A 25,349-nucleotide genomic window follows, 5' to 3' on the forward strand; every position below is an offset into this window, starting at 1 on the left:
CTATGCCGAGTCTCCATTGACATTGGTGGATTTGTCGAGATGTTTAAATATTGAAGCTTGCCGCTAAAAATAGCGATCTTGAGAGCAATGTTAATCGGAGTCATCGCTCGTGCTATCCTCGTCTGCTACTGCATCCTTGGCCAATTCATCGGCCTCCTCGTTGTCTTCCCTGTCTACCTTCCAAAATTTCACAAAAACTCCATAGTCATCTTCAAGTTCATCGACCAACTCGTCCAATTCTTCAAAATCCTCTCTATTCGACACATCTCCACCTTTCGCGTTCGTCCATCCGTTATCATACCATTTATAAATCCACTTCGATATACCAGTTACCAGGTACTCGGAATCTGATGCAATTACAACCAAATCGGTTTCCAACCTATCCTGGTCTAAAAGGGATTTGACCCGATCGAGAGCAAGAATGGCGGCATTAATTTCTGCGCGTTGACTGGTTTGTGGACCGTCATCATCTAGGCGTTGTGATATATTATGGCGCGAACGCGGGCCGAAATAAACTCCCATTCCTGCACGAGCCCCTAAGTATCCATTGCCTCGACAAGCACCATCAACAAATACAGCGATATGTTGACTGCGCTTTTTTACGCCTCCACGAATATGATAAATATTCGTGAAAAGTCTTCCCCGTTTAGTTTGAACGAGAAGGCCATCTCGAGACGTGTCGGCAAAAGGGGGAGGTACGAATAGGCGATACGACATAGCGATAAATGTGTGTTCGATGTTAGTGGTCAAACAATCGATAGCGAAGCAATAACGCATTGAGCACTTTGGTTATTGAAACTCCGAAGATAGACAAATGATTAATGAATACTGACGGTGTTGTTTGCTAGAACAAATGATCAAAACAGATAGTAATCAAGTCGAGAGAAGTGAGGGCAACAAAAGGTTGATCCCAAACTTAAACTACCACATTCTGCATAGTATTTATACTGTATCTACATGAGTCATTTAGCTACGAGTCGAATCATAACTAGTCTATGTGAGCCTTACAGTCCATCTGACAAAATTGGGGTCATCTTGTAGTGTAGTAAAAATAGTCCACCACAACTCGAGTATTAAAGACACGAGGATCAGGCGGGGCATGGTGTTGTAAAACTAATTTATCGCAAACTAGATACAGTAATCCTTATCTATATATCATTCCAACGCTAATGGCCAGCCACCATCCACGGACTCTGTACGTGACTCTGTACTTAAAAATTTATCCTGGGGAAGAAACGACGTGGTAGGCTTGATATACTTCCGGGTAAGTCGATTCGTTAGAATTATCTGTGAGACGAAGGCAACAGTCTAGACACAAGGCTGTACGCAAGCTATTTCACTTCATGAAATACGGTACAGCAGCCGATCGTGCTTCAGCCTCGTCTACATTCTTACTCCGTGCACAGACAACGAGGCAACGTGTATTGGTATGGTAGAGGTCAAGTTGATCGCGTTGGGGGTAAGGACCGTGCTGGTACAGCAGTCGAGCTGACCATGTCATAGGGGACTTGACTTTATGTCGGAAGGGTGATTTCGGAAATACCGCCGGAGCTAACATGCCGTCCTGGCAGAAAGATTCGCGAAACAAGAAACCAGAAGATATATCGAAAGTAGACAGTCGCTTTACTTCGGACTGAGTGTGTAACGGGTCTCAAGTTCGCTAGTGCGTCGGCGAACTTGTTGCATGTCGTCTTTCCAAGAGGTGGTCATAGACGTTAGAGTCTTTTGCCTAGCCCGCTGCCTTCCCTTTCTGGCATTGAATATCAGGGTCAGCGGCATGAGTGGAGCCATCATGATGGGATCAAGGGCGAACAAGTATTGTGTTGTGGCCAATTTGGCTCTCCCGTCATCCTCGAGCGCCATCCGAAAGCCTTTTTTTTCTTTCCATTAGCATTAGCACCTCCACGTCCAAATCTTTCCGCTGTGAGTCTTTCTACAACCATAAATGACTGGGCGCTCATTCAAATATTCTTCTCCCAGCCTTTATATTCTAGTTGTCTTTCTCTCCCCGCTTTCCCTCCTTCACCATGTCTTCCCGCTCAAGTACTACTCTAGACGAGAAAGAGCTCGCCATTGTTACCAAACCTGAATCTGAGGGCACTCAGTCGTCTCTCCCCACACCCGTCTCGGCTGTCCAGCCCAAACCCAAGGCCAAGGCCTCTGCAGCCACCATCATCCCCATCTGGATCGCGCTTAGTTCGGCAGTCATCATCTACAACAACTACATCTACAACACCCTCCAATTCAAGTACCCTGTCTTTCTTGTAACATGGCATCTCACCTTCGCGGCTATCGGTACCCGTGTTCTTCAGCGAACAACCAACCTCCTTGACGGCGTCAAGGATGTCCATATGTCCAAGGAGATGTTCCTGAAGTCAATTCTTCCAATTGGTCTCCTCTTTTCAGGCAGTCTTATCCTGAGCAATACCGCATACCTCTACCTCAGCGTATCTTATATCCAGATGCTCAAAGTTTATACTTTCCCTACTCAGTCGCTCCTTTCACTAACATCCATCTCTGAATAGGCTTTCACTCCGGTCGCAATTCTTCTCATCCAGTGGACATTCCGTCTCCAAGAACCCAACAAGAAACTCGCCGTCATCGTCTTCATGATCTCGTCAGGTGTTGCCCTTGCTTCGCAAGGAGAGCTACGCTTCAACTTGATCGGATTCCTTACCCAAGCTGCCGCTGTCGCTGTATGTATTTCGTGACCCGCAACTTTGTCGCTTATACTCATCTCCATGTCAAGTTCGAAGCTTCCCGACTTGTAATGATTCAAGTCCTTCTCCATAACCTTAAAATGGACCCCTTGGTATCATTGCATTACTATGCGCCCGTCTGCGCCGCCATCAATCTTTTGATCCTTCCTTTCACTGAAGGTCTTGCCCCTTTCTATGCGCTACCCAAGATTGGCGCAGCGATCATGTTCAGTAACGCCTCTGTTGCCTTCCTTCTCAACGTTGCCGCTGTCTTCCTAGTTGGTGCTGGTAGCGGCTTGGTTTTAACCCTCGCTGGTGTCTTCAAGGTCAGATAAGATTTATAGAACTTCTCATGGAGCATGCTGATGAATTTTAAAATAGGACATTCTTCTCATTACAGGTTCCGTCCTTCTATTTGGCAGTTCAATCACTCCTCTCCAAGTCTTTGGTTAGTTCTTCTCTCTCCTCCTTTACCCTCTGGACCATTCTCATCGGCGATATGTAGGATACTCTCTCGCTCTTATCGGACTTGTCTTTTTCAGAACTTCTGGGGGGAAATAGAGAAATAGAACTTTGTTTCCAGCAATTCGGTCGGATCAGGCATCTCTTACCGTGGACGTTCCATATTTCCTCATTTTTGGGGGTGGTCGTTGTCAAACATCTGCACTGTCCATTTTTTTTATATATGTTAAAGGTATAGCAAGACATAACGGTATACATTTTCGGTGTTCTTAGCATCTTTTTCCGTCGTGCTTATTTCTTTTCCCCATTCGTCATTGTAATTACATTTCATGTAACTTAAAGCATTGCCGGTACTTTTTAGGGGAGCTTAGAGATATAATACAAAACTACTTCTCGGACTAGGCATTAGGACGCATTGTAAATGCATTGTTAAGTGCGGGAAGTAACGTGGAGGTGATTCGAACGAAAGATTGAAGAGATGCAAGACGAAAGTGCATCGTGGTTCGTTGATGGCCAGTGCTTTGGGAAAATGTACGACCGCCCCCGGGAACAGAATGCTTTTATGCGGGTTTCCGAGTACCACGGCACATCACTACTTCAAGTTTCCGCCTAATTTTAGCGTTCTCACCAATTTCTCGTTAGGTGTCTGTGTTGTGTAACGAGCTTGAATACATGCCTGGTACCTCTCGCCGTGACAAAGACGATTCTCGAGTGCTCAGTTCATTTATTATTTCAGATGAGGAGACTCTGATCCTCAACTATAAGCGCGTTCCCCAATGGAGCACATTATACGCTCTGATGCAATATCCGCCTGTTCATATCGTACAAACTTTCCTTGCCTAGCCTTGTCGACGCCTTATATGCCAGCCATGCTCTCTTACAGTGGTAGGACAACTGCCATTGTAATCCATGTGATGGCGACTCTACTTACTGCGAGCCTATGTATCGCGCGAGTCGCAAGTAATGCACCACTAGCATGCATCACCTCGGACGGAAAAATATGACCGAATGCTATATGTACTTCTGACACGGCGTTTGAACACCTCCGACCATGGATACTGCGGTGATGTTATGAAATCCCCGCATGACGCATGCCGCGATCTCGAAAACCTCATTAACAACGCCTTTACTCTTCATCCCATTTTTTTTTTGGTCATTTTCTCCCATGAAAAGGGTTACTACAGGTTACTACCATCTTGGCTCCGCATTTGAAAAAAAAAAGAATATGATTGTCAACATGATTGCCAAGTAAGATGAGTACATTTGTAACCAAATTCTTTTTCCGCTTTGTCTCCGTTTTTGGGGGGTAACGAAAGAAATACGGTAAGAGACATTCGACGTTTGTGTGAAATGGGAATCAGAGTTTGACTTTTGCATGAGATTTATTGTATAGTGCGTATATGCTTCGTGATGGAGGTGGATAAGTACATATTAGGTCATGAGATGAGATGGGTTGAGATCTAAATTTCCTGTCCAATCATATTTTCAACATTGAATGATGTATAATATCAAAGCGAAACTTTGCCTACTGATATGCATACATCAAGGAGTTCGTTTGAACTCAAGAGGCATCAACTCAATCGCATGTGCCATGGTATCTTGCGATTCGAAAGCATTCGACCTTTGTTCCAAAAGCATACGAGTAGTGATCGCTCGACGAGTATGTGTAATCGAAGTTGCTGTAAGTGTGATTCTGCAAACGTGTTTCGCGCATGAACACGGATTGGTATCTATTGGAGAGAAACGAAGGGGACATACGGGCAAAGAGTTGTTGGTATACTGAGCTATTAATTGAGAATTTAGCTTTACGGAGCATTTGATGGTGATGAATGGATTGCGACTCTGACATACCCATAATGTAGATGTTCTGGAAGAGAATATCATCGTGCAGAGGGATGTGGCTGAGGACGGCGAATATGTCATTCCATCCTAGAAGGACACTGGTATGTCAGACTAACCTAAGAATACAAAGAAGATAACAGTGCCGCTATGCCTTTTCGTGAGCATGGAATGACAAAGTAGGGATCGATTACTCACTCCCAAAACACTTTTCTCATGGCATCAGAGAATTTCCATAGGTCGCGATTAAGAAAAGCTACATATATCGCCAATAAATACAGATAAGCCTATCGTTAACATCCGATTGTCAGAAAATGACCTTATGACGAGATAAAATGATTCAGAACATACGTGAAACAAAAGCTGAGGGATGTAAGTTATCCAAAATCTCTTCGGCGGATAGACTTTACATCCCGTTGAGACAGGAAAAAGGTGGCCATTGTTTTTCGCGATTATGAGATGTGAATCGGAAAACGATAGTAATGCGAGGGATATCACTGTCGAAAGTCCTAAACCTACAACTAAGCCGATCCTGATGGAACGGCGGAATCCAAAGATATTCCAAAATTTAACAGAGAGATAGGCTTTTGGAACGGGCAGTTAGTGTGCTGATTTTGTACCAGGTATCTTGGACATACCTTGACCTATGGCGATACATATTATGTTCGTTACGAGGAGGACGTGAATGCTTCGCGTGCATCTGAGGACACGGGATTTGAGTTCATAGTCAGTCGGAGAGTTACAAACATGTACTTACATCTACAAGGGGAATGAATAGCTGTTACATCAACATCAAGGAATGGAACAAGGTAGTCTAACAACGTACCGCAAGAGATGGATTCGGGACTAATACAACTTGAATCACCCAAAGAAGCAGAGAATTAATTCTTCAGAAGCCCATCCAATATGCTTGACTGTGCATTACCGTATAGTGATGGACTGAAAGAATGAGCACATCCACCGTTAGCACCACGCGGACCGCCGAAGAAGCTCAATGACCTACATCATCGCAAGCCACGTTGTGTAACGATTCTGAATGTAGAAAGATACCATTAGACTTCAAGACTTGAAGCCGTTTGACAAGACCCGATAAACGTACAACGAAAAACAGCCCTCGGCCCATCGTCCATTCTCTGTCCGCCCAAAAGAATGCGACCTTTATGGATTATCATACAGGCAAAACAGAAGTAGAACATCCGAAACTCACCTCATTGACGAAAGTTGCGACGTATTCATAAGCTAAAATAACACAATATCATATTTCAATGAGCCCTCGTGGCATGGAACACTGGGAAAAGGATTTACCAAACCACGTGAACAAACCCAGGGTGAAAAGTTGAGCGTTCCTCGTTCCTTGAAGAATCCTGGCATGTTCGTCCTGGTCCAAAACATTTATGGCTAGCTCCAGTTCCTCAGAAGCAAAGATCGACATATGTTTGAAATTTCAGGGTAGGACACGTCAGGGAAAGAAAACTTATAGCTAAAAATAGTGCCATCTCTTACTGTGATGGATTGTTAACGGTTTTGACCCGACAACCCCACATTGCTGAACAATCATAGGTACAAATCCCTTTACGGGGCAGGAGAATACCTCGTATTGGAGTGGTTGCTACTGTACAAATTTTGTTATGTTAAGGTGTTACGTTTCGCCCTTTCAACACGAGTTATTTTTGTTTCAAGCGGTCCGTCCACCATTCTTCGAAGAGTGAAAGGCCGAGTCCACCTTCAATGCCTAAATCTTCGGTCTCCTTGGTAAACAAGTGACAGTCCCTCGGACGTGTTGTTGCGCCTTCTCCGATCGGTGGATTGGGATCTGGGATGATGTGAGAGTGGGGTACATCAAGTATTTTTGCGAAAATCAAGCAAATTTCGTATTTGGTAAACGGTTCATCAGCACTATAGTGCAAGATACGTGGAAGCGACTGCCGTGAATCTATTGGCTTTTGAGCGGACGAGATGACAAGGGACATGGTTATGTTGAAGCATACCTATAACACGGGTTAAAAATCCCGCGATATCTTCAACATTCGTAGGATATCTAGTAGCGTAGTGGTCCATCTTGTACTGTTTTCCAGACTGATCTTGGACAACGTCGAGCAGCGTGTTAATAGCCGAATCAGAGTTCTTGGGTGTCGGACCGTATCTAGTGATTTCGTGTTACTTGGACAATAATCCGAGGGAAGCGGACAAAGTAGGACAGACAATACAGGAACTCTGATTATGACGGATTTTGCGCCAGTCACTGCGGATATAGCGAGCTCTCCGTCTCTCTTAGATTTCCCGTACAGTTGCAAGGGGTTGGGTGCAGAATCGGGCCCGTAAGGGGGAGCGGTTCCATCGAAAACGTAATCTGATCATCATAGTATTGACTCTTTTTCCTGCGGGCGTGAGATGGTTTAGGACATCTTACCAGTAGAAATGTACACCAATGTAAAGCCAAAGTTCGCGGCAAGAGAAGCAAGATGACCTGGGACCTCCCCATTGAGCTAAAATTGTTTCAAATTTCAAAAATTACGATAAGCGGAGTGTGCTTTTGTTTCCTTACTCGTTGCGTCCCCTGAGGATCCTAGAAATATGCATCAGAGACGCGTTCATTGTTTTTGACCGAAAGACTCGCTTTTTCTGCTACGTCGGGGCGTCGTTCCGCCGCACAGTGAATGAGCCCTGGAAATTGAACCTTGTGAGAACTGAAATGTCACTGAGGTTGCATAAATTCCAGGGAAACCCACAGTCAGGACGTTGATATTGGATCAAAAATTGGACCGCGTTGCTATCTGTCAGATCAAGCTGAAGCAACCCTTCAGCCTTCTTCGTATAGGAAAGTCCGACGACTGAATGGTTGGCCTTTTTGAGTGCTTTGTAGATCGCCGATCCGAGTACCCCAGAAGCTCCTGTCAAAACCGTCAGTGAGACTGGATACGGGGCCGATAGCGACAAAATTACCGGTGACAATTGCCTTGACCATGTTATGCCTGCTGTAGCCGAATAAATCTTTGGGTGGGATTTAAGAGATTGAAGGATCCAGCTCAGTGATGAATCGACCACTTGTGGACAGATCGGCAAACCCCGTTTTATACTCCCAATTCAGAACTCCTTAATGTGACAGTTCTCGACTCGGTATATCCGCCTCTTCTTTTGATTTCAATCCCGTCCACGGATTGTTTTTTCTCATTGAAAGGAAGGTTGAGATATAATACTTGTTTGTATGACGTCTCACGAGCCTTCTTCTGTCTTCGTCACAACCGGATGATATGTTCTCCAAAGAGCGATATCATTATGTCGAAGCCATTGCGACCACATGGTTACTTAAAGTTTTCTTAAAAAAACATTCGACCGGGTTCAAGGTGTCCGGTAACACTGGATCAACTTCCTTCAATGCCAGCTAACGGCAGCTGATATTTGCAGGTCATTGTTGGACTTTTGTTCATGTCCTGGGCTGCTGTATGAAAGCGATTGGATTGTGCACTGGAGTGATAAACTCGGACGCAATTGATCACCCTGAGTGGTGGTGGAGTGGGAGTTTGGACACGCTAGCGTCGATGAATCCTCCTGAGGGTGCACGTGACGATCTACCAAGATTTGTCTTCGGAAACCAATCGGGCAGCAATGGAATCCGTTCCCAAGGTCTCCTAGGTATTTCTGGCAGCGGACCAAGAACACATTCACTCATCCCTTTCCGACCCCCATCCCCGGCATGCGTCGCAGAGCTGATACAGCTTCCGAAAGTGTCAAGCCTCTGCACCCGACCATGCCTGCTGCCATCCATTCTCATGTCACGATCTACAAGTACGCTTGCTTTTCTTGTCTGTCGCTTTGCAACCGTGTCTGACCGTCCGTAGATCAGTACAGCTTGAGCTCCAGTTGTATAGCCCCAAACTCCAGCTCAAGGATGACAGTGGGGGCCCCGTCGCTGCGTTCAGCTTCGAAGACAAAGTATCTGGAAAGGTCTTGTTGGATAGAAGTTGTCATCACAGTGGACGGCTCTCTGTTACGGTGAGTTGGCTTGTCACCTTCCCTATGCTCGCTTGTTGACTCCAAATCAGCTAGAGGGAACTTTTTATTACGAAAAACCTCTCGCCGGGGCCAAAAAGTCGCCACTCTCGTCCCCTTCTCCGTCTGAAGCCCCTTCCTACAAACATGTTTTCCTCACATCGACGACATGTATCAATGTATGTCCGGCGAACGACGTGTCGATGCTTTCCTTCCAGAATACGTTTCTGAGACGGAGACCAAGCGCGTCTTGTTTATGTCAACAAGGTCGTGGGTCCCAGAAGCGTGTATTTCCATTTTCGTTCGAGTTTCCCCGCAGTTGCAGAGGTGATGAAGAACTCCCGAGCTCGTTCTCGTCCCTGGGAGCAGTCGGGCCTGCAGCATGCCCATATGCAGTCGAATACAAAATATTGGCTTATTGGGAACCCAGCATGAGTCTGGACAACACTTCAAGGTGAGCGCGATATTCTCGGACTGCGAGTTTTAGAGCTCAGTTATTTTCAGTCTCGAGGTTCCGATCCTCGTCCACGCAGATCCCGGGATGCAGTTTCCAAAGACCCCACGTTCGTGGACGGAAATACCCCTCAAGGCCGAACGACCCGTCCCGGTTCGATGTGCGGTAAGTCTTACCATATGCTACCCCTGTGAAGGGACCTAACAGCAGTCTCTAGGTTACTCTTCCTTCCTCGGTTACGTTTTCCCGGTCGTCGGCAATTCCTTATTTTGTCGTATTCACAACAAGTCCACGGTCACCTAGTCTCGCGCAAGAGATAGCTGCTGATGCTTCTATTTCTGTATCACTCATTCGTCAGATTACGGTGACGGAACAGACTGGTCTTCCGCCAACACCCCCGATGACACCTTCCAGCGAGGACCTCGAATCGCTGGCTTCAAGCGGCAGCCTTAACAAGGGGAGGCTACTGCGCAAGGTCACGTGGGGTCTGCCGCGGCAAGCGTCAAGTCGCTCGATGTCTTTTGACTCGAGAGAAAAACCTCTTCCCGAGGTCCCAACGCAGACATTCTCGGAATCTCGCATCATTCGGAGTGACATGTGCATCGGTTTCCAAAAGAAACCTCGCTTCCAGTGTGATGCGGGTAATCATCCCCCTCTCGGTGCCCAGCTGTCGTTGCCAGACGGCCTCTATAAAGCCAAAATTTCTCTAAATGACGATATGATTCCCTCTATGGACTGGTATGGATTGTTGGTTAAGGTTCGTTCTGATTCGTTCTTGTATTTTGAGATATACTGAAAACGCTTTGTAGTATTATCTGGATGTTTCGGTATTGATTGGTCAAGATGAGCTCCGGGGACGCGTTCCTTTACAAATTACTTAGGCTACTCCAACTCATGCACACGCTCTTTACTTTCGTGTTTCTTTCTTTCTTTCTTTCTTTTGTTTTTGGTTACACAAGTGTTTTCAATTTCCAGGTCAACGGTTTCGATTTCTGCACCGTCATGGACTTGATTTCGCCGGTTCGAAAGTTCGTTCCTCACCTCTGCTTTTACTCGGAGGTTTATCATTATTCTTCGTGGTGTTACGAGTAATTGTATCTATAGACATCGGAGTAAATAAGTTATATGCATTCGTTTGTGTTGTTATTACCTAATGCATCTGCTATAACTCTCGGTTCTGCTACTCACCACTAGCCATCATGGAGGAACACCCGACCACGTCATGGCAGGCTATGCAGGAAGGCAATGTCTTTTATCGTCGGCAGCGCCTATACAATGTCTCTGGCAGGTTGCCCGACCTCAGCGACTATATCATTGCGGGATGTCGGTATGGTGGTCCCATAGGTATGGATCCTGGGTACTTTCTTCATCCCTTTGGGTGCTTATGCTTTCATAGCACTTATGCGCGATACTAGCAAAATCGTAACCTTCAATCGCTCCGTTCCCGCAATGTCCAAATCACAAGTGCAAGTCTACTCGCTTGCAGGCGAGCCAGTTCTTTCCCTTAGTGTGGATTTTCTCTGTTGTCACCGCGTTTTAATGATGCTAATTCATGACATTTTTAGTGGGATAGAGCGAAAATTGTACGCTTTGGCTGGACATTGGATGAACGACTCGTGTTGTTGAATGAAGAAGGCGTGTATCGCATATATGATCTTCAAGGCGAATATCAGCAATATTCGTTAGGGACTGAAGCTGCTGAACTGGGTGTCCTTGACGCGCGGATACACGATAATGGACTCGTTGCGCTGACTAACAACTATACTCTGTTAGAGGTCAAGGATTGGGATGGAGGACGATCGTTGACGTTGGCCAATACAGGTAAGTCCTTGATACGAATATAATATGGCTTAACATCATTTTATTTTTGATTTCGAGGTCTTTCTGAGCCGCCACACGCATGGACTATCATTCCTCCAGATCTTAATATCTCGCGACACGTCGAGGTTTTACTCTCAGTCGAGGCCACCATTTATACTGTGGACAATCTTGAAAGTGTTGATCAACGTATCAACAAGGGCCCTTTTACACATATATCCCCTTCACCGAATGGCAAACTTCTTGCATTGGTTACTTTCTCTGGAATGTTATGGGTTGTTTCAACGGATTTTCAACGCAGCATGATTGAATTCGATACCAACAATGTGGTTGGTGCTGAAGGATCTGTGAAACAAGTCGAATGGTGTGGTAATGATGCTATTCTACTGACGTGGGATGGTCTTGCTGTCCTGGTAGGTCCTCCTGGCGATATTCTGCAGTAAGTAACTGCCCTTTGCATATACCGCAAATATCTATTCTCATGTTTGTGATACAGATATTTCTACACCGGCCCTCTGTTTGCTGTAACTGAAATGGACGGTGTTCGTGTAATAGGACCCGAGGTTTGCGATTTTCTTCAAAAAGTGCCAGGTAAATCACCCAGACTTCCTTTGACTATCATCTTCTGAGCGATTGTAGCTTCTACCCTGTCCATCTTTCGACCAGGATCGACCTCTTCTTCGGCAATACTCTTCGATGCTTGGGAGAGTTTCACCAATCGTTCGCCGAAAGCGGACGAAAGTATCCGTAGTATAAAGCCTGAGCTCGCGAAAGCGGTTGATGAGTGCATCGAAGCAGCCGGTCAAGAATGGGAACCTTATTGGCAACGTCGACTTCTCAATGTCCGTGTTTATCCCGTCTGCTATCTTATTGGCGTACTTATTGAGCGATTTGTATAGGCAGCCAAGTTTGGGCGCGGTTATTTGGATTTCCACAATCCTACAGACTTCGTCAACATGGGTCAAACTTTGAAAGTGTTAAACGCTGTTCGCTATTATGAAATAGGCATACCGCTGACATACTTGGAGTAGGTTTGCGAAAATTCTTTCGTAGAGCCGCAGCTAATGCCTTGTTAGATACAACTACGCTTCTCCTTCTCATCTCATAACACGACTTACGTCTCGGAACCTCCACCTTGTGGCTTTGCGTATATCTTCCTTCTTGAACCTGAAACCTGACCTTGTGTTGATGCATTGGGCATGTGCCAAGATTGCGCAAACACGTCCGTCAGCTACGGGTGCAGGGAAGGATGCTGAGTTGGATGGTGATGATGAAATTTGTGCGGCAATTGTTGAAAAATTCGTGCAGGTGGGAAGTATAGACGTGAGCTATGCGGATATTGCGAAGCGCGCATGGGAGCTTGGTCGTACAGGCCTTGCTACGAAAGTTAGAATACTCATTTGCACTCAGTGGTCACTTTTCTGACTTTGACTGAACAGCTGCTTGACCATGAAACTAGGGCTTCTGATCAGGTTCCCCTGCTATTGAAAATGAAGGAAGACCGTTTAGCATTGAACAAAGCCGTGAATAGTGGTGATACGGATATGGGTGGGTTCTTCTTTTGGTCTGTCCTTTCACTTGCTAACGTAGATATAAGTCTACTACGTATTGCTTGACTTGCACAAAAGACTTCCCTTGGGGTCATTCTTTCAATTGATTGAAGAAGGCGGTAATCGACTTGCGCCAGCTAGTAGATTACTTCAAGTGTATGCGCGAGAGCAGGACCGGGAAATGCTCAGGGACTTCTATTATTCGGATGATAGAAGGGTGGAGAGTGCTACACTGTCTCTTGAAGAGGCTTCAAGTGCGACTGTGAGCCTGGCTTTCTTCATTCTTCATTAACATCGCTTAATCTCGTCACTTTTCCAGGATCAGGCGGCGAAGTTGTCACTTGTCAAATCGGCACAGAAGTTCTTCTCGGAAGATAAAGATCGTGCTTTTGAGGCTAAGGTGTGGCATACAAGTGAAATGCTTCATCGGTTGGCATTACTTAATTGATATGCTGTTTTAGACGATGGATGACAGCGCTCGCCTTTTAACATTTCAGCAACAGCTCGAGAAGGAGGCCGACGGAAAGATTTCATTCTTTGGGTTAAGTGTGAATGAAACGATTAGGGAATGCATCGTTAATGGAATGTCTAAACGAGCTGAGAAGATCAGGTCAGACTTCAAGGTCCCAGATAGACGGTAAAGTGTTTCAACACCAGTTCACCAAAAGGAATGACACTCAAAAACTTTTTTTCCTTTTTCTCTTATCGCCTATTCAGATTCTGGTATCTCAAATTACACGCGTTGACAGAAATCAAGGACTTTGAAGGGTTAGACGCTTTTTCAAGAACGAAGAGAAGTCCAATAGGTTATGAATCATTTGTACGGCATCTTGTGGAGAAGGGTCATGCGAAAGAAGCTGTCATGTATGTTGGTCGTTGCGATTCACCAAAGAGGGTCGATTTGTATGTGGAATGCGGGGAATGGCGGTTGGCTGGGAAGGAATGTAAAGAGCGCGGAGATAAGGTCAAATTGGAGTAAGTCAAGCCTGGCGGCAGGGTCTTTTCGATTGGGATCAAGGATGTTAACAATTACTTCTTTTAACAGGGAGATTCGGAAAAAATGTCCTAATTCTTTGATCTTACGTGAATTAGATCAGATCGCTTCTAGTATGAAGTAATCTGTCACCTTGCGCCTCGTTAGCGATATCATTAGTCGAAATATTATGCTGACATTTTTCTTCAAACCCGGCTCCGAAGGTCGGTGGTCTATTCGGCTATGTGTCATTAAGGGATACAAGGCCTAGGACGTACACTGTTAGACTAAAAACTATGCTATCTTGGAAAAAAAGATCAATCAGGTGCACTTGTAGATGGTGGAAATGGATTGAGATATGGTCGTATCGTAGCGTTAGTTATTCATAAAGAGAGATAACCAGAGACTTCTAATAGCGTCAAATGATAATTCGTTAGTTTCTTTCGTTAATTCTTTTTTCATGATTAGAGGAACGTGATTTGGAGACGGGCCCCTCGTCTTCATCTGTACTATGGTGATCGAATGTGTATGGGAGAGGAACTTCTCTCGTGACACGATATTGATCCATGTTACCAAGATGTTCGTTTTCCAGCCGATCTGGTCCTAACTGTCAGCAGAGGTATTGGAGTATAGAGAGATACAGACTGACAGAAGTTCCATTGGACCCGACGCAGCATTTCTAAGAATCCGACAACGAAGGACCGGATCAACGAACTCGGACCACTTTGTGGGATATAGATTACCCAAGAAAAGCGGATAAGCACGTTGGTCACCTAGGTGCAATTAATCTATCGATGTTTATTATAGGAAGTAAGCGACGGGCTCACCATAGCGAAGTAATATAACTGCAGAAGTATCTCTCAGTATTTGCTTACTTCATTATGAATTACCAAAAGATGACTTACATATGCATGATTAGAGTATCCGAGTTCATCTCGGAGCAGAAAATGCTTGGCATGAGGTTTCAACAAGGACCAATCCATTAAGAAATCCTGTTTTTCAAATTTAAACTCGGTAGCCTTCAAAATAATACGAAGAGACTGACCCAAGTTGCTGCGTAGATAGTATAACTGATGCCGAATACTAACCAAATCACAAAAAGCGTATTATAGTGCGTTCCTTAGAAACGATCGGGCTTGTTGATAGATGATGCGACAGATGGAAAAAACTGGCTTACTCTGATGCCTCCATAGAGTGTAAAATAGATAATATAAGATACCGACTCCATATTTTCCTCCCTTTTGATGAGCATGAGTAAGCACCCGAAAACTATGAAAGTGCGAGAATTTCGTACATTGATCAAGTGAGTCACAAGGCCGGAGTCCGCATAACGTTTGATACTTTGAATTAGACGGATGATGAAGGGCAATGCAGAGAGCAAGAACACAATGGGCCAAGTATTCGCCTGGGTAGTACAGTTGCTCCAGTCTTCGTTGAAGTCCTCAGCATATAGGCAAGCGAACAAGTATAGATTTGACAATGTAAAAACGAGGCTGCAGAGTTGGTCACTGCAGGAGATTAAAAGTATCACATCCTTGGTCTCAACAATTGATTGCTGAGGAAACATACCCAAGCCAGAAATCTGCGAACTGAGGAACGGTGAGCCACTCGGCGGAAAGAAGCAGACAAAGAGATATACCTCAACACGTTGGGTACCCGAGATAAATAACCTCCCGAGTTTCCTCAATATCCAGTACCTCGAGGGACGGGATTGGAAAGGTAAGGGATCAAAGAGAATTGTAGCAGTCAATCCAAGCCATACGAGAGGCCACACATGTGGTGAAATACTTGGGAAACCTATACGAGCAAAGGATAGCCAGAAAGCATAGCATAACGTCGCAAACAAAAAGCTCGGGATCTTGTAAAAAAAAATGTCACAGGTGCTAATGAATCTGGAAATTGAGTTACCTACTTCAAAATACTCTCGGTAATCCAGCCGAGTTCGAATATCGAATTCTGAATAGAATGAATGAGAAGCGGTGAGCGGAGGATATGACTACATACCGAATATAAATGAATAATTTACACGAGACCGAGCCCAGACGACTACGTTGAGACCGACTAACAGAGAGAAGCAAACGGGGATGAACAATACACCGTAGATATAGAGTAAAGCATCGAAAGCTTCAATACTGTCATAAGAGATGTCCAAAGTACCTGGTAAAATGAAATCAAGAGAATGTCTGTGGAATGACATACTTGACTTACTTTGATAGATGCCAGCTGCAAGGGCCGGTAGACCAACGCCAATCAAGAGTCCCGATCGGAAAGTGCTGAAGTGATGGGTTTTAGTCCGAGCACCGCCCCGTAAACGTCCCATTGCTCTTTTAACATCGCCTCCAACTGTAAAGATGCTACACTCAGTTCATAAACTGGCTCAATCATTGAGATAACGCACGAAACGCCTGTGCGTATAGCTCCTGCATTGTCCTCTGCATGTCCTGTAAAGTCTTATCGGAGCCCAGAACACCACTATCGACCTGAACACAGACGTAAGAAAACAAAAGACAAATAACTGCGGAATCTCGACACCTTTTCAACCATATACTGTTCCTGTGCCCGAATCTGTGACAGGATGAAAACTATTAAGGACTATTGTTCAAAGCAAAAGCGCACACACTTTCGTCACTTTCTCGAATTTTTTCAAGGCTTTACGAAAGCCTGTGAGATTCAATATCTGATGTGATTATGAGCGCGCTAGGTCCCTTTTTCGACTCGCCGTACGTACACGGTAATTTTGCAACAACTCTAGTCCTCTGATAATCACAATACAATAGATTAGTCAAAATACCACCGAAGGAAAGAAACGGTGGAAAGTCTACCGATAGTGCTCAAGAGCAGCCTTCTTAAGGTTCTTCTTTGCGTACAAATAATGATCCAGTTCAGAAAGTTGCGGGACATCGTGTTGGCCTGTGTCGTGATTCCGGGCACCACTCCCTTCACCATTTGGTTTTCCACCCGGGGATGAGACTATTTTAGACTGGCTTACTTCATCCTGCTTTGTCGCGACGTTCCTCCACTTAAATTTCTAATTTCAAACGGGAAGAACATGACTCACCAGTGATGTCACTGTTGATTTCTTACCCGGGCTATGACTTGCTGGTATATCTATTGCTGGGTGGGGTCTAAATTTGACTTTGAGCGCAGTTGTGACTCCGGAAGCCCATGTATTCCTAGAATCTGTTTTTTGCTAAAAAGACAAAATAAATGCGACATCGTTAAGGAAGACGGTTTTGGAAACCCGACATGAATGGCCCTGCTGTGATCTTGGAGCTCGAGTAACTGTTGTTGGAGTAGGGCTGTACGAGCTATCAATTCCCCCTCCCGAGCTGAATAAAATGATTCCACTTTTTCCAATTGCGCATCAAGGTGGTCGAAGAAGGCTTCCTCTTGAGGTGATAAATGAGTACGAAGTTCACCCAAGGGCAGTGCTGCCATAGGATTTACAGGACGTGCAGGGGTTTTACCAGCTGCAGGGAAGTGTCAGAGTGAACATATGTCGGTATAGAATAAAGGTCGAACATCGAACAGAATAGGATCGACCCGCTACCCGATGTCCCCCCATACTCAATACGGAAAAGCGTCGCCGATGTGAAAAGTTTCCTGGTAACTGTGGACTCGAAACAGAACCCTCCTGTTCCGTCCTCTGAGTAGCATCTGCCACAGAGTTACCGAATCTAGGAGACTTTCCGACATTATCGGCCCCAGCAGAGACAACAAAACGATGCGTGTCTGGGGCGGTATATTTGGCAATCGGGGAGCGGAGGGAAGGTTCACGGAAGGCAGCAGCTTCATGTGCTCGTCTGATGACACTGATGAATTTTTTCAAGCCACGGTAATCACTGTATGTTTTTTACGGGAGCAAGTCAGCACCAAGTATTGGATATGGAAACAAAGCGTACAGGTAGGCCCTTTTCCATTCCGGAGTCTGCGAAGTATTGATACAGAGCGTGAAGAAACAGCTGAAACAGCGAGATTACTTCATACCTGAGTGTCTTCGAGGTTTCTACACAGCAATAATTATCGAGCCATTTGAGCACTACAAAGAACAAACATACTGTGCAAATTTCATGGACAATGCACGGGTCTTGGACAGAGAGGGATTGGCAAATTGGCTTCATGGGAGAGGTTTAGATTTTATTGGTCTATTTATAGCTGATGCCGCCCCGGTAGTTGTGCGGCGAACGACAATCAAATGTGCGAAAATGCGACTCCTTTTAGCCCCCTTCAAGTTCCAACTGATAATTCAGTCGGATTTCCTGAAACGCGCTGGATGAGGTGATCTATTCTCTCTAGCAATGGCTCTGTGATCGACATTGCTGGCTCTAGATCACTCGCAACACGCCGACATGGCCGGGCTCCAAAAGACCCCGTTCATACATTTCGTGCTTCACGTCAAGCGGACCTGAATAGACCTGACTACCAGCCGATTCGCCGAACTCCACCGACTTTGGTGTGCGCGCTTACAACCTTGGGCTGAAGGTTCCTACCAGCCTGCACTTTTCTTCGAAAGAAACGTCTGCAAATTGCGAACGGTAGATACCCCACCCAAATCATGGTCGATATGCAGCTGGATGCATGTGCGGTGCCTCATTATGTTCATTCGCGTCCCTGCCCCGAGGTTACGTTCTGGCCTGGCGCTAAACCTTTGACGAGAGAGCCGGTCACTAGTTCACTTTCGGCGCAATCTAAATTCCAGCTAGCGACTGTAAGTCCTTCAGGTTTAATGGCTTGAAGAAAAAACTAATGGCCTATCGCTCAATCTCGGATACTGTCCATGCGCGTCGGAAAACTACAAATGTTCTAAGATTTACCTATCCCGAGATTGGAAATGACCCCCCGCGTCGTTGCTTTCTATCCGTTCTCGTTTTGTCGCGAAGCTAGAGCCTGTCAATATCTCATACATTTTTTATGTTCACATAACAGTGCCAACACGATCCTCGGAGTTGCAATTCAAATTTTAATGAAATGCCAAGTCCTTCCTTGCAGGCTTTATCCTGGCTTTATCCGCGTCGGAGCCCCGAGTCAAAGAAGATGCCAAGAATTTTCATTATAGGCTTTAACCGCATCAGAAATTCCCTATTGACTTTGTGCTCGAGTATTAATCAAGATTTTGCCAGGTGGGCTCAACTTCCGAATTCCCAGACTCGGGAAATGACAGGTGGCCAGTTCCTTTCAACACCTATGATATGCTGTTCTCACTTATGGGAAATGACGTTGATCTCGTATATAAAGGCATCTTCAAGATTGAGAATGATCATTGTTCTCTTTGCCAAGACCAACGATCTCTATTCGAGTGCATGCGAGCCTCGAGGGACTTCGATAAGGTTTTGAAGTTATAAGATCCCTGGGATTCTCGAAAGGAGTCAGCAATTCCACACATCAATCCTTACTGGTTATCACGTTCAAATCCCTGTCTGTTTTCTTCATTGTGGCTGCGTAGAGATTGTTCGCCCAGCTGAATGGTGTCGGCGGTATCTACTGCTTGGTGGCTCTATAGCCGGTTTCGTTCCTATGGATCACTAAGGTGCCCTGTAAGGTTATATTGAAGTGAAGTTCAAGAGTTGTGCTCATAGTTACACAATCTTAGATGGTGTGGGACTCACTGCTTGCAGCCTGATCACTGTTGACTATGGCGCGTATGTTTTTTCAACCTTGCAGTCTTCCGACACCCGATGACTTCGATTCCTATTTGCTGTGATGGGGTATGTCCTTCGAAGTTTTTGAATGAAGGAGAACTCAGTGAGGATCTTGATTGATTGAGATAATCGCTTTTCTTCGCTTTTCTTACTGAGACTCATTTCGTAGGCGCCGGAATCGTTAGACTGATTGTATTTCCTCAATACGCTATATTGCCAACTCAGAGCTTATGATCATGACCCATGTGAATTGTTATTCCTTGGCCATTTATAGACTCTGTCTGTTCTGCATGAGCTTTACTTGCATGAGCTTTACTTTTACAGGTCCCCTCAGCCTTCAATGTTGCAATATTGGACCTGACCGTTCCGTGTATACACAATTCATTCACCGGGTATTGGTCTTGTACTGATCCGATCGCCATGTAGTCGTGCAGCCAGCTGTTATACTGCGTAGAGACCCATTAAGGGAATGAGATCAAGGTTTTACAACATCTATTCGTTTATGTTGGTATCAAACATTGCCACGAAATCCTAGCCCAAGGTTTTCTTCTCTTTCGCAACCGCCTCCGCCATTTGCCCGAGTGTTTCAAACTTCCATGTCCACCTTTTCACGGGAGCTTCTCTACAAGTAAGTGCATCTTGCCTATCAATCCAAGCACTTGTCAACCCCAATTGGTGGGCAGCCTCATGATCGTGAGTCAAACTCTGTGCGACGATCAACACCTTCTCTTTGACCTGTTCTGCACTCAATCCCAAATTACCCAACAACGTAGGATCTGTCCCGATACACTCCAATACAGTATTGAATCCACCTAAGGCGGGTTTGTAACACTTTGTATCTTGGGCAGTAAGAACGAGCGAGAACGGGGATCGAGAATTGGGGGTTTCTTGAGGATGCCAGTATTTCGCATAAAGTGGTTTATGTTCATCAGCAGCGGATACTGCGGATGTAGAGCTTGAAGAAAGAGGGTTCGTATATGTCTCGAGTTCTTGGGCGTTGGAGGCGGGAGAGCCGAGAGACAATTTAGCATGAGTGTGTCGGAATGAATCATGATCGACGTTGGAAAGGACGACCAACTTATAGTCTTTGGCGAGCTCATGAAGGGCGGCTGAGCTGTCAGGAAAGATGTGCCAATTTGGGATAGATCGGCCAAAGGTTACATGATGGTTTGCATCGGAAGAGGTGGTAGATGTCTGAGCTGTAGATGATGCAGCTGAACTGGTGGTGGCAGTCGTCCCTCCTGCGGCGGACGTAACAGCACTACTATCGGCAGTAGTTGCCGAGCCTGAATTTCCGGCCTGAGCTTTCAATCTTCCTTCTAAAGTTTCCGATATTTTGGCAAGGAGGTCCGAGTAGAGCATGTCAGGGAACTGAACCGCAAGATCGTGTTCAACTGCCGAATATGCTGCTAGAATTGCTTTGCGATCCCATTTTTGGGCGGGGTATTGATCGAACAGGGGCTTGAGTCCTTCGTATATACCCGATTCCCAATCCTATAGTCCATGAATTGTATGCCCATGAATCGAGAGGAGAAATGGTAACTTACGGCTAGGGTACCGTAGACGTCGAAGACCAAGACCTTAAAATCTGTCAACTTGGGTTGCCCGGCGGATGCCATTCTTAGATTCCAGAGATAATGCAACTGTGTGATTTTTAAATCTCACAACAGACCATATGATGGTGAGTCACCTGTGGTTGATCCAAGTTTAGCCGTTGGAGCCGACGAAGTGACGTCAAATGGTCTTCCCATTTAGTAGAACGGTGCCGAGGTACTAGTGTGAGGAGCCAAAAGAAAGTTGTTCTGGCGTAGTTGTTCTGGCGTTGAATGTTGATCATCCATGCGATTTTCAATAGAAACATTCGAAAACATCACATGTTCAACTCCATTCTCCCTCTCCTCCCTTTGGTACATGTAGAAAGATACGCAAGTAAATGCATAAAGTACTCGGATCTATTGAGGTCCTTATGTTTAATCGTAACATTATAAAAGAATTCCTTCGTGAGAGCATAGTATCGGACATTGGAAGAGCTCTTATCGGATTTGGCGATGGTAGTGTTTGCCTATCCCAGAGTTGAGAAAAAAAAGAGAAAAATGAAAGATCCAGGGTTATCAATTAGTACGCTTTTTCCGTACTGCGCTAGCCTTTTTTACAGTTGGCTTTTTCGTCCGTGTCGACTTCCTGGGCGACATATCTCCATCTACGCTGCCCGTAGATGCGCCAGTCGATAACCTGCTTGACCTCCTACGAGTTTGAACGCCTTCTCCAAGTTCATCAGCCAAATCGGACGCCGTCGATCCGCGAGAGAGGCGACCCGATTTATTTCTGCTTGTGCTTTTGGTACTGCGAAGTGGTGCAACATGGTCTTCTTCCTCTTCTTCCACTTCTTCCATGAGTGAGCCCGGAAGAGTTGGTTGGGGAGAGTTGCGACGGCGTTTGGAATCCCGCGATTCGTTTCTCTTTGGTTTCGCCTTCTTATAACCGCGCGACGCGGTACTACGAGTAGACAGCGATTTTCGTGGTTGTGCCGCGCGACCGGAGATGCTTTCTTCTTCCCCCTCCGACTCTTGTGTTTTGCCTGTATGATGTTCGACCCCATCCATCTCCTCATCTTCGTCACCATCACTAAACGAACCAGGAACTTTCCGTTTCATACTCGCTGAAGCTGATTCCGAAATGGGCGTTGTTTTGGAAGAAGCACCAGTCCTTTTGTTTCTGGCACTGGCTCGGCTGGAGATTTCATTTTCGAAGACGGAAAACCCAAGCTCCTGTCGTTCTTCAGTAGGCTTTGGCTCTGACATCTCATGATGATCATCCACTTGTTCCTGGACTTCTTGTTCTTGAGTCTCCTCTTCCTTCATGTTTGCATCTTCTGCTTCGGCATCTTCCGGCTTTTGGATAGCAGGGCTTCCATTAGCTTTGGATTGAACAGCCGGAAATATCGGTGGTGCATGGCCATTGGTTCTTGGGGGAGGCTTATAGAAAGCATTGGGTTGTTGGTTTGCGGACACAAACGAGTTGTTAGATGTGGGAGTGGAGAGTTTGGCACCGGTGAGGGGAGAAGAGACATGGGGCAACGTGCCGAGCACTAAGCGACCAGCGGTGTTGCTGAGTGAAGGATGAGGCCGTGAGCCAGAAGGGCTCGTGAAGGACGGCGGAGAGGGATTTTGGCGAGGAGTACTTGTAAGACCACCGAAGCTCTTGGCAAGTGGTGAAGGAGTAGGAATAGTGGGTAATGTAGGCACTGATGGTATGGGGCCTCCAAACCGGGGCGCATTGGCACGTTCGGGAATGGTACGCGACGTAGAAAGTTTCGACGCTGAAGCCTGGAGATCAGGGGGACGTACTTCTTCCCATGATAGCGACATGTCAACATCTTCCCCGGGTGGGGGCTTCTGACCAGCTCTGTGGTGAATCCCGGATGGAGGTGAAGCAAGTTCCAGATCTATGTAGGTCCGCTCTACAGCAGGGAGGGCATCATATAAATCTTGGACCATCTTGGACCGCTCTTGTGCTTGGCGGGTGTTCAGACCCGCTTTTAAAGAAGTGAACTCTCGGTCCATGCGAATGGCTTCAACATATCTGCCGAGCTGGATCATTCGCACACAAACTAAATCTTGAAGCAAGGGTAGCGCATCAAGCGGGAGCGTCGTAGGAGGTCGAAGAACATATGAATGAAGAATGGACTCTTCGAATTTCGAAAGCGGAAGACTCAGTAATTGCATCAAGGCTGAAGGCCTGGGCTTTGCTGCACAAAAGCATAAGAATCGAAGAAGGAACAGCAACGACATATATAATACGTACGTGCAACACACCATTCCAATAGTTTCTGCATCAGACGTGGTCGTACTTCATTCGACTCATGGAATGTCCTTTGAAACTGCCATGCCTCCAATAAACTTGATTCTGCCAGCGCGAGAGCATAAAGTTCAATATCATCTGGCTCCATTAAAGGTGGTTTTGCTGTGCGGACATATCTCCGTATGAGGGCATGAGCATCTGACGATAAAGAAATAGCATGTAGAATTTTGGAGGCATAATCTCTGTTCAGTCGCGCATCTGCAAGTATGGAAACACCGCGCTGGATTGATTGCAGTCAGGAACGCGACCTGGGATCCACATGCGTTGAAAGGGACTTACAGCAACGTTGATGCCTGAATCCAGGTGCCAATAAGCATCCGCAAGGATGGTGAATTGTGGTGGAAGACTTTTCTGCATTGCAAATCTGTCCTCTCTGCCATCCTGGTGCCATTTGAGGAGGAAATAGACCAAGCAGTCCTTTTTGAGTGTGTCGTAGTTGGATTTTTCAATGGCCTCGAGAAGACGAAGGAGTGATTGCTCGTTATGGGGAGGATAGAGGATATCAGGGGAGCGAACACTACCCGACCTCAAAAGAATATCGAATATTAGAAGGTCATCAAGGTTTGCCCGTCGTTGTTCAATCTCTTGGGGGCGCGGCGCACGCCACGCAAAGTTGTTGAGGTCGAAATACGGGAGATATACGGAATTATGACCGTGTTCGGAATCCTGTACATACAGTAAATGAGCAGGACAGTCTAAGCGCGTATCGAAAGACGACTCACGTCGGCCATGGCGGGCAGTCACTGCGTCGACGTTCAACCGCGTTCAACAAAGCTTAGTTCGATTGCTTATGTAACAAACAGTCCCACATTATGCTAATTATAGGTACTAGTACACGTCTCGTCTCTGTCCCCAACGACGACCACGGTGGTGCTTCCCAGAATTCTGCGATCCTTGCTTCGCTGCAAGTCGTCTGAAATGGCTTATCTGCTGCCTCACTCTCACCGTCTGGCCGGGTGTGAATGAATTCAAACATCCATCTTCGCCATAATCCATAAAGTTATCTTGTGTGGAAATTATCAACATCTAGTCCTCAAAATCAATTAGGACTCACGGATAAGATCTATGCCAATCGACAGCGGGCACGATTTTCTCCCCTCAGGACAGCCATACCCTGGCTTGGCTTCACTAGGCGTATCGTCGACCATGTCCCCGGGGTCAGTGCAGCCGCCCTGGAACGTGTGATACAACCCAAGCCAGTGACCGACTTCGTGCGTCAATGTACGGCCCTCATTATACGGTTCCGTTGTCCCTCCCGGGAGCGACGAATGAAGAATCACAACTCCGTCTTCCTCCAGATTTCCGACGTCTTTCGGAAAAGTCGAGTACCCTAATAACCCGGGAGGCTCGAGGCTGTAACTCGTAATTAGATTAATCCTACTATGGACGGTACAAACGACTTTACCGGCTCAAATAAACGTTGAGATCTCCAGGACCTCCTTGTCTTAGGCGCTGTTTCATCTCCGTCTGCTGCGTCCTACAGGACCTTGGTCAATACCCCACGATGGACAGGGTCCACTTACGAGTCGGGCTTCACCCCGAACCAATCCTGGTTAACGGTTCGAGTAACGTTTACGAGCTTGAAATCAATGTTCATCGTCTGGTAGTCGGCATTCAAGACGGTCATCTGTTGGACAATCTGAGAATCTCTGGATCACATAGTCCATGTCAGAAGGCCGGGATAACCACAGACGAGCACTCACGATACATTTCCCCCACTAGTTGTACCATTTGCAGAAATGACATGAATGTACATGTCGACGGTTATGGGGCTCAAGGAACCAGGACTCTCGTCCGTCACGACCCTCTGGTTTTGAAACTCTCCTTCGATCTTCATCAACTCCGGGACAGGGATATTCTCTACACCGCAGCGCCTACGATTCTCAAGTGTCAACGACGGAGTACCATCGAGCATACGACTACTCACACAATTCCTTGATCAGCAGTTCGGTCATCATAACCGGGCGTCGCAGGCGTTGAGGCTTTCGAAATTTCAATGACTCTGGCCAGCAGAGCGGCTATTAACAAGGAACGGGTTGGAAAAGAGGGGACAATCATGGTGGT

General features: G+C 46.0%; 10 protein-coding genes across 10 annotated transcripts; 4 read left to right on the forward strand and 6 right to left on the reverse strand.

The window, feature by feature from the left end:
• Window positions 1-90: 90 nt before the first annotated feature.
• Window positions 91-717, reverse strand: AGABI2DRAFT_144709 (hypothetical protein; the record flags this gene model as incomplete). The annotated part of the gene is made up of 1 exon (XM_006463327.1): window positions 91-717. One exon carries the CDS (start codon window positions 715-717, stop codon window positions 91-93), a length of 627 nt encoding a protein of 208 aa, XP_006463390.1.
• A 1,111-nt stretch (window positions 718-1,828) lies between these two features.
• Window positions 1,829-3,391, forward strand: AGABI2DRAFT_194227 (hypothetical protein). The gene is made up of 6 exons (XM_006463328.1): window positions 1,829-1,923; window positions 1,981-2,471; window positions 2,526-2,696; window positions 2,750-3,025; window positions 3,081-3,147; window positions 3,205-3,391. The coding sequence occupies exons 2-6, from the start codon at window positions 2,028-2,030 to the stop codon at window positions 3,258-3,260; spliced, it is 1,014 nt and encodes a 337-aa protein (XP_006463391.1). The 5' UTR covers window positions 1,829-1,923; window positions 1,981-2,027; the 3' UTR covers window positions 3,261-3,391.
• Window positions 3,392-4,703: 1,312 nt separating this feature from the next.
• Window positions 4,704-6,432, reverse strand: AGABI2DRAFT_120213 (hypothetical protein; the record flags this gene model as incomplete). The annotated part of the gene is made up of 12 exons (XM_006463329.1): window positions 4,704-4,854; window positions 4,920-4,945; window positions 5,013-5,062; window positions 5,120-5,148; window positions 5,199-5,287; window positions 5,352-5,584; window positions 5,639-5,752; window positions 5,827-5,855; window positions 5,926-5,939; window positions 6,004-6,156; window positions 6,208-6,239; window positions 6,306-6,432. 12 exons carry the CDS (start codon window positions 6,430-6,432, stop codon window positions 4,704-4,706), a joined length of 1,047 nt encoding a protein of 348 aa, XP_006463392.1.
• A 129-nt stretch (window positions 6,433-6,561) lies between these two features.
• Window positions 6,562-7,995, reverse strand: AGABI2DRAFT_225147 (hypothetical protein). The gene is made up of 8 exons (XM_006463330.1): window positions 7,944-7,995; window positions 7,730-7,891; window positions 7,618-7,664; window positions 7,546-7,566; window positions 7,411-7,486; window positions 7,203-7,350; window positions 6,989-7,143; window positions 6,562-6,933 (listed from the first exon to the last, which is right to left on the reverse strand). The coding sequence occupies exons 1-8, from the start codon at window positions 7,963-7,965 to the stop codon at window positions 6,665-6,667; spliced, it is 900 nt and encodes a 299-aa protein (XP_006463393.1). The 5' UTR covers window positions 7,966-7,995; the 3' UTR covers window positions 6,562-6,664.
• A 675-nt stretch (window positions 7,996-8,670) lies between these two features.
• On the forward strand, window positions 8,671-10,325 carry AGABI2DRAFT_208146 (hypothetical protein; the record flags this gene model as incomplete). Its single annotated transcript, XM_006463331.1, has 6 exons — window positions 8,671-8,786; window positions 8,840-8,993; window positions 9,044-9,444; window positions 9,495-9,609; window positions 9,662-10,201; window positions 10,254-10,325. Exons 1-6 carry the CDS (start codon window positions 8,695-8,697, stop codon window positions 10,323-10,325), a joined length of 1,374 nt encoding a protein of 457 aa, XP_006463394.1. The 5' UTR covers window positions 8,671-8,694.
• A 318-nt stretch (window positions 10,326-10,643) lies between these two features.
• AGABI2DRAFT_208148 (hypothetical protein) lies at window positions 10,644-13,957 on the forward strand (the record flags this gene model as incomplete). The annotated part of the gene is made up of 14 exons (XM_006463332.1): window positions 10,644-10,788; window positions 10,841-10,953; window positions 11,010-11,265; window positions 11,323-11,701; window positions 11,759-11,853; window positions 11,902-12,104; window positions 12,162-12,289; window positions 12,339-12,648; window positions 12,702-12,810; window positions 12,860-13,074; window positions 13,132-13,212; window positions 13,274-13,449; window positions 13,530-13,787; window positions 13,858-13,957. 14 exons carry the CDS (start codon window positions 10,644-10,646, stop codon window positions 13,928-13,930), a joined length of 2,541 nt encoding a protein of 846 aa, XP_006463395.1. The 3' UTR covers window positions 13,931-13,957.
• Window positions 13,958-18,251: 4,294 nt separating this feature from the next.
• On the forward strand, window positions 18,252-18,641 carry AGABI2DRAFT_194230 (hypothetical protein). The gene is made up of 2 exons (XM_006463333.1): window positions 18,252-18,493; window positions 18,594-18,641. The coding sequence occupies exons 1-2, from the start codon at window positions 18,341-18,343 to the stop codon at window positions 18,618-18,620; spliced, it is 180 nt and encodes a 59-aa protein (XP_006463396.1). The 5' UTR covers window positions 18,252-18,340; the 3' UTR covers window positions 18,621-18,641.
• Window positions 18,642-19,903: 1,262 nt separating this feature from the next.
• On the reverse strand, window positions 19,904-21,092 carry AGABI2DRAFT_208152 (hypothetical protein). Its single transcript, XM_006463334.1, has 2 exons — window positions 20,972-21,092; window positions 19,904-20,918 (listed from the first exon to the last, which is right to left on the reverse strand). Exons 1-2 carry the CDS (start codon window positions 21,041-21,043, stop codon window positions 19,956-19,958), a joined length of 1,035 nt encoding a protein of 344 aa, XP_006463397.1. The 5' UTR covers window positions 21,044-21,092; the 3' UTR covers window positions 19,904-19,955.
• A 443-nt stretch (window positions 21,093-21,535) lies between these two features.
• AGABI2DRAFT_120219 (hypothetical protein) lies at window positions 21,536-24,016 on the reverse strand (the record flags this gene model as incomplete). The annotated part of the gene is made up of 4 exons (XM_006463335.1): window positions 21,536-23,172; window positions 23,229-23,505; window positions 23,565-23,951; window positions 24,008-24,016. The coding sequence occupies 4 exons, from the start codon at window positions 24,014-24,016 to the stop codon at window positions 21,536-21,538; spliced, it is 2,310 nt and encodes a 769-aa protein (XP_006463398.1).
• Window positions 24,017-24,113: 97 nt separating this feature from the next.
• On the reverse strand, window positions 24,114-25,122 carry AGABI2DRAFT_208153 (hypothetical protein; the record flags this gene model as incomplete). The annotated part of the gene is made up of 5 exons (XM_006463336.1): window positions 24,114-24,289; window positions 24,340-24,638; window positions 24,691-24,762; window positions 24,809-24,934; window positions 24,989-25,122. The coding sequence occupies 5 exons, from the start codon at window positions 25,120-25,122 to the stop codon at window positions 24,114-24,116; spliced, it is 807 nt and encodes a 268-aa protein (XP_006463399.1).
• Window positions 25,123-25,349: the final 227 nt, after the last annotated feature.

Source organism: Agaricus bisporus (assembly GCF_000300575.1).
Source record: "Agaricus bisporus var. bisporus H97 unplaced genomic scaffold AGABI2scaffold_8, whole genome shotgun sequence".
Lineage (NCBI taxonomy): Eukaryota > Fungi > Basidiomycota > Agaricomycetes > Agaricales > Agaricaceae > Agaricus > Agaricus bisporus.

Excerpts from the sequence above, each read along its gene's own strand:
- AGABI2DRAFT_194230 (XM_006463333.1), top strand. The coding sequence starts at position 18,341 with ATGGTCGATATGCAGCTGGATGCATGTGCGGTGCCTCATTATGTTCAT. Across the intron at positions 18,494-18,593 it reads CTAAATTCCAGCTAGCGACT|ATTTACCTATCCCGAGATTG; the intron begins GTAAGTCCTTCA and ends AAATGTTCTAAG.
- AGABI2DRAFT_208152 (XM_006463334.1), bottom strand. The coding sequence starts at position 21,043 with ATGGCATCCGCCGGGCAACCCAAGTTGACAGATTTTAAGGTCTTGGTC. Across the intron at positions 20,919-20,971 it reads ACGTCTACGGTACCCTAGCC|GATTGGGAATCGGGTATATA; the intron begins GTAAGTTACCAT and ends CATGGACTATAG.
- AGABI2DRAFT_225147 (XM_006463330.1), bottom strand. The coding sequence starts at position 7,965 with ATGGTCAAGGCAATTGTCACCG. Across the intron at positions 7,487-7,545 it reads ATCCTCAGGGGACGCAACGA|CTCAATGGGGAGGTCCCAGG; the intron begins GTAAGGAAACAA and ends AAACAATTTTAG. Across the intron at positions 7,351-7,410 it reads ATTGGTGTACATTTCTACTG|ATTACGTTTTCGATGGAACC; the intron begins GTAAGATGTCCT and ends TATGATGATCAG.
- AGABI2DRAFT_194227 (XM_006463328.1), top strand. The coding sequence starts at position 2,028 with ATGTCTTCCCGCTCAAGTACTACTCTAGACGAGAAAGAGCTCGCCATT. Across the intron at positions 2,472-2,525 it reads CTTATATCCAGATGCTCAAA|GCTTTCACTCCGGTCGCAAT; the intron begins GTTTATACTTTC and ends ATCTCTGAATAG. Across the intron at positions 2,697-2,749 it reads CCCAAGCTGCCGCTGTCGCT|TTCGAAGCTTCCCGACTTGT; the intron begins GTATGTATTTCG and ends CTCCATGTCAAG.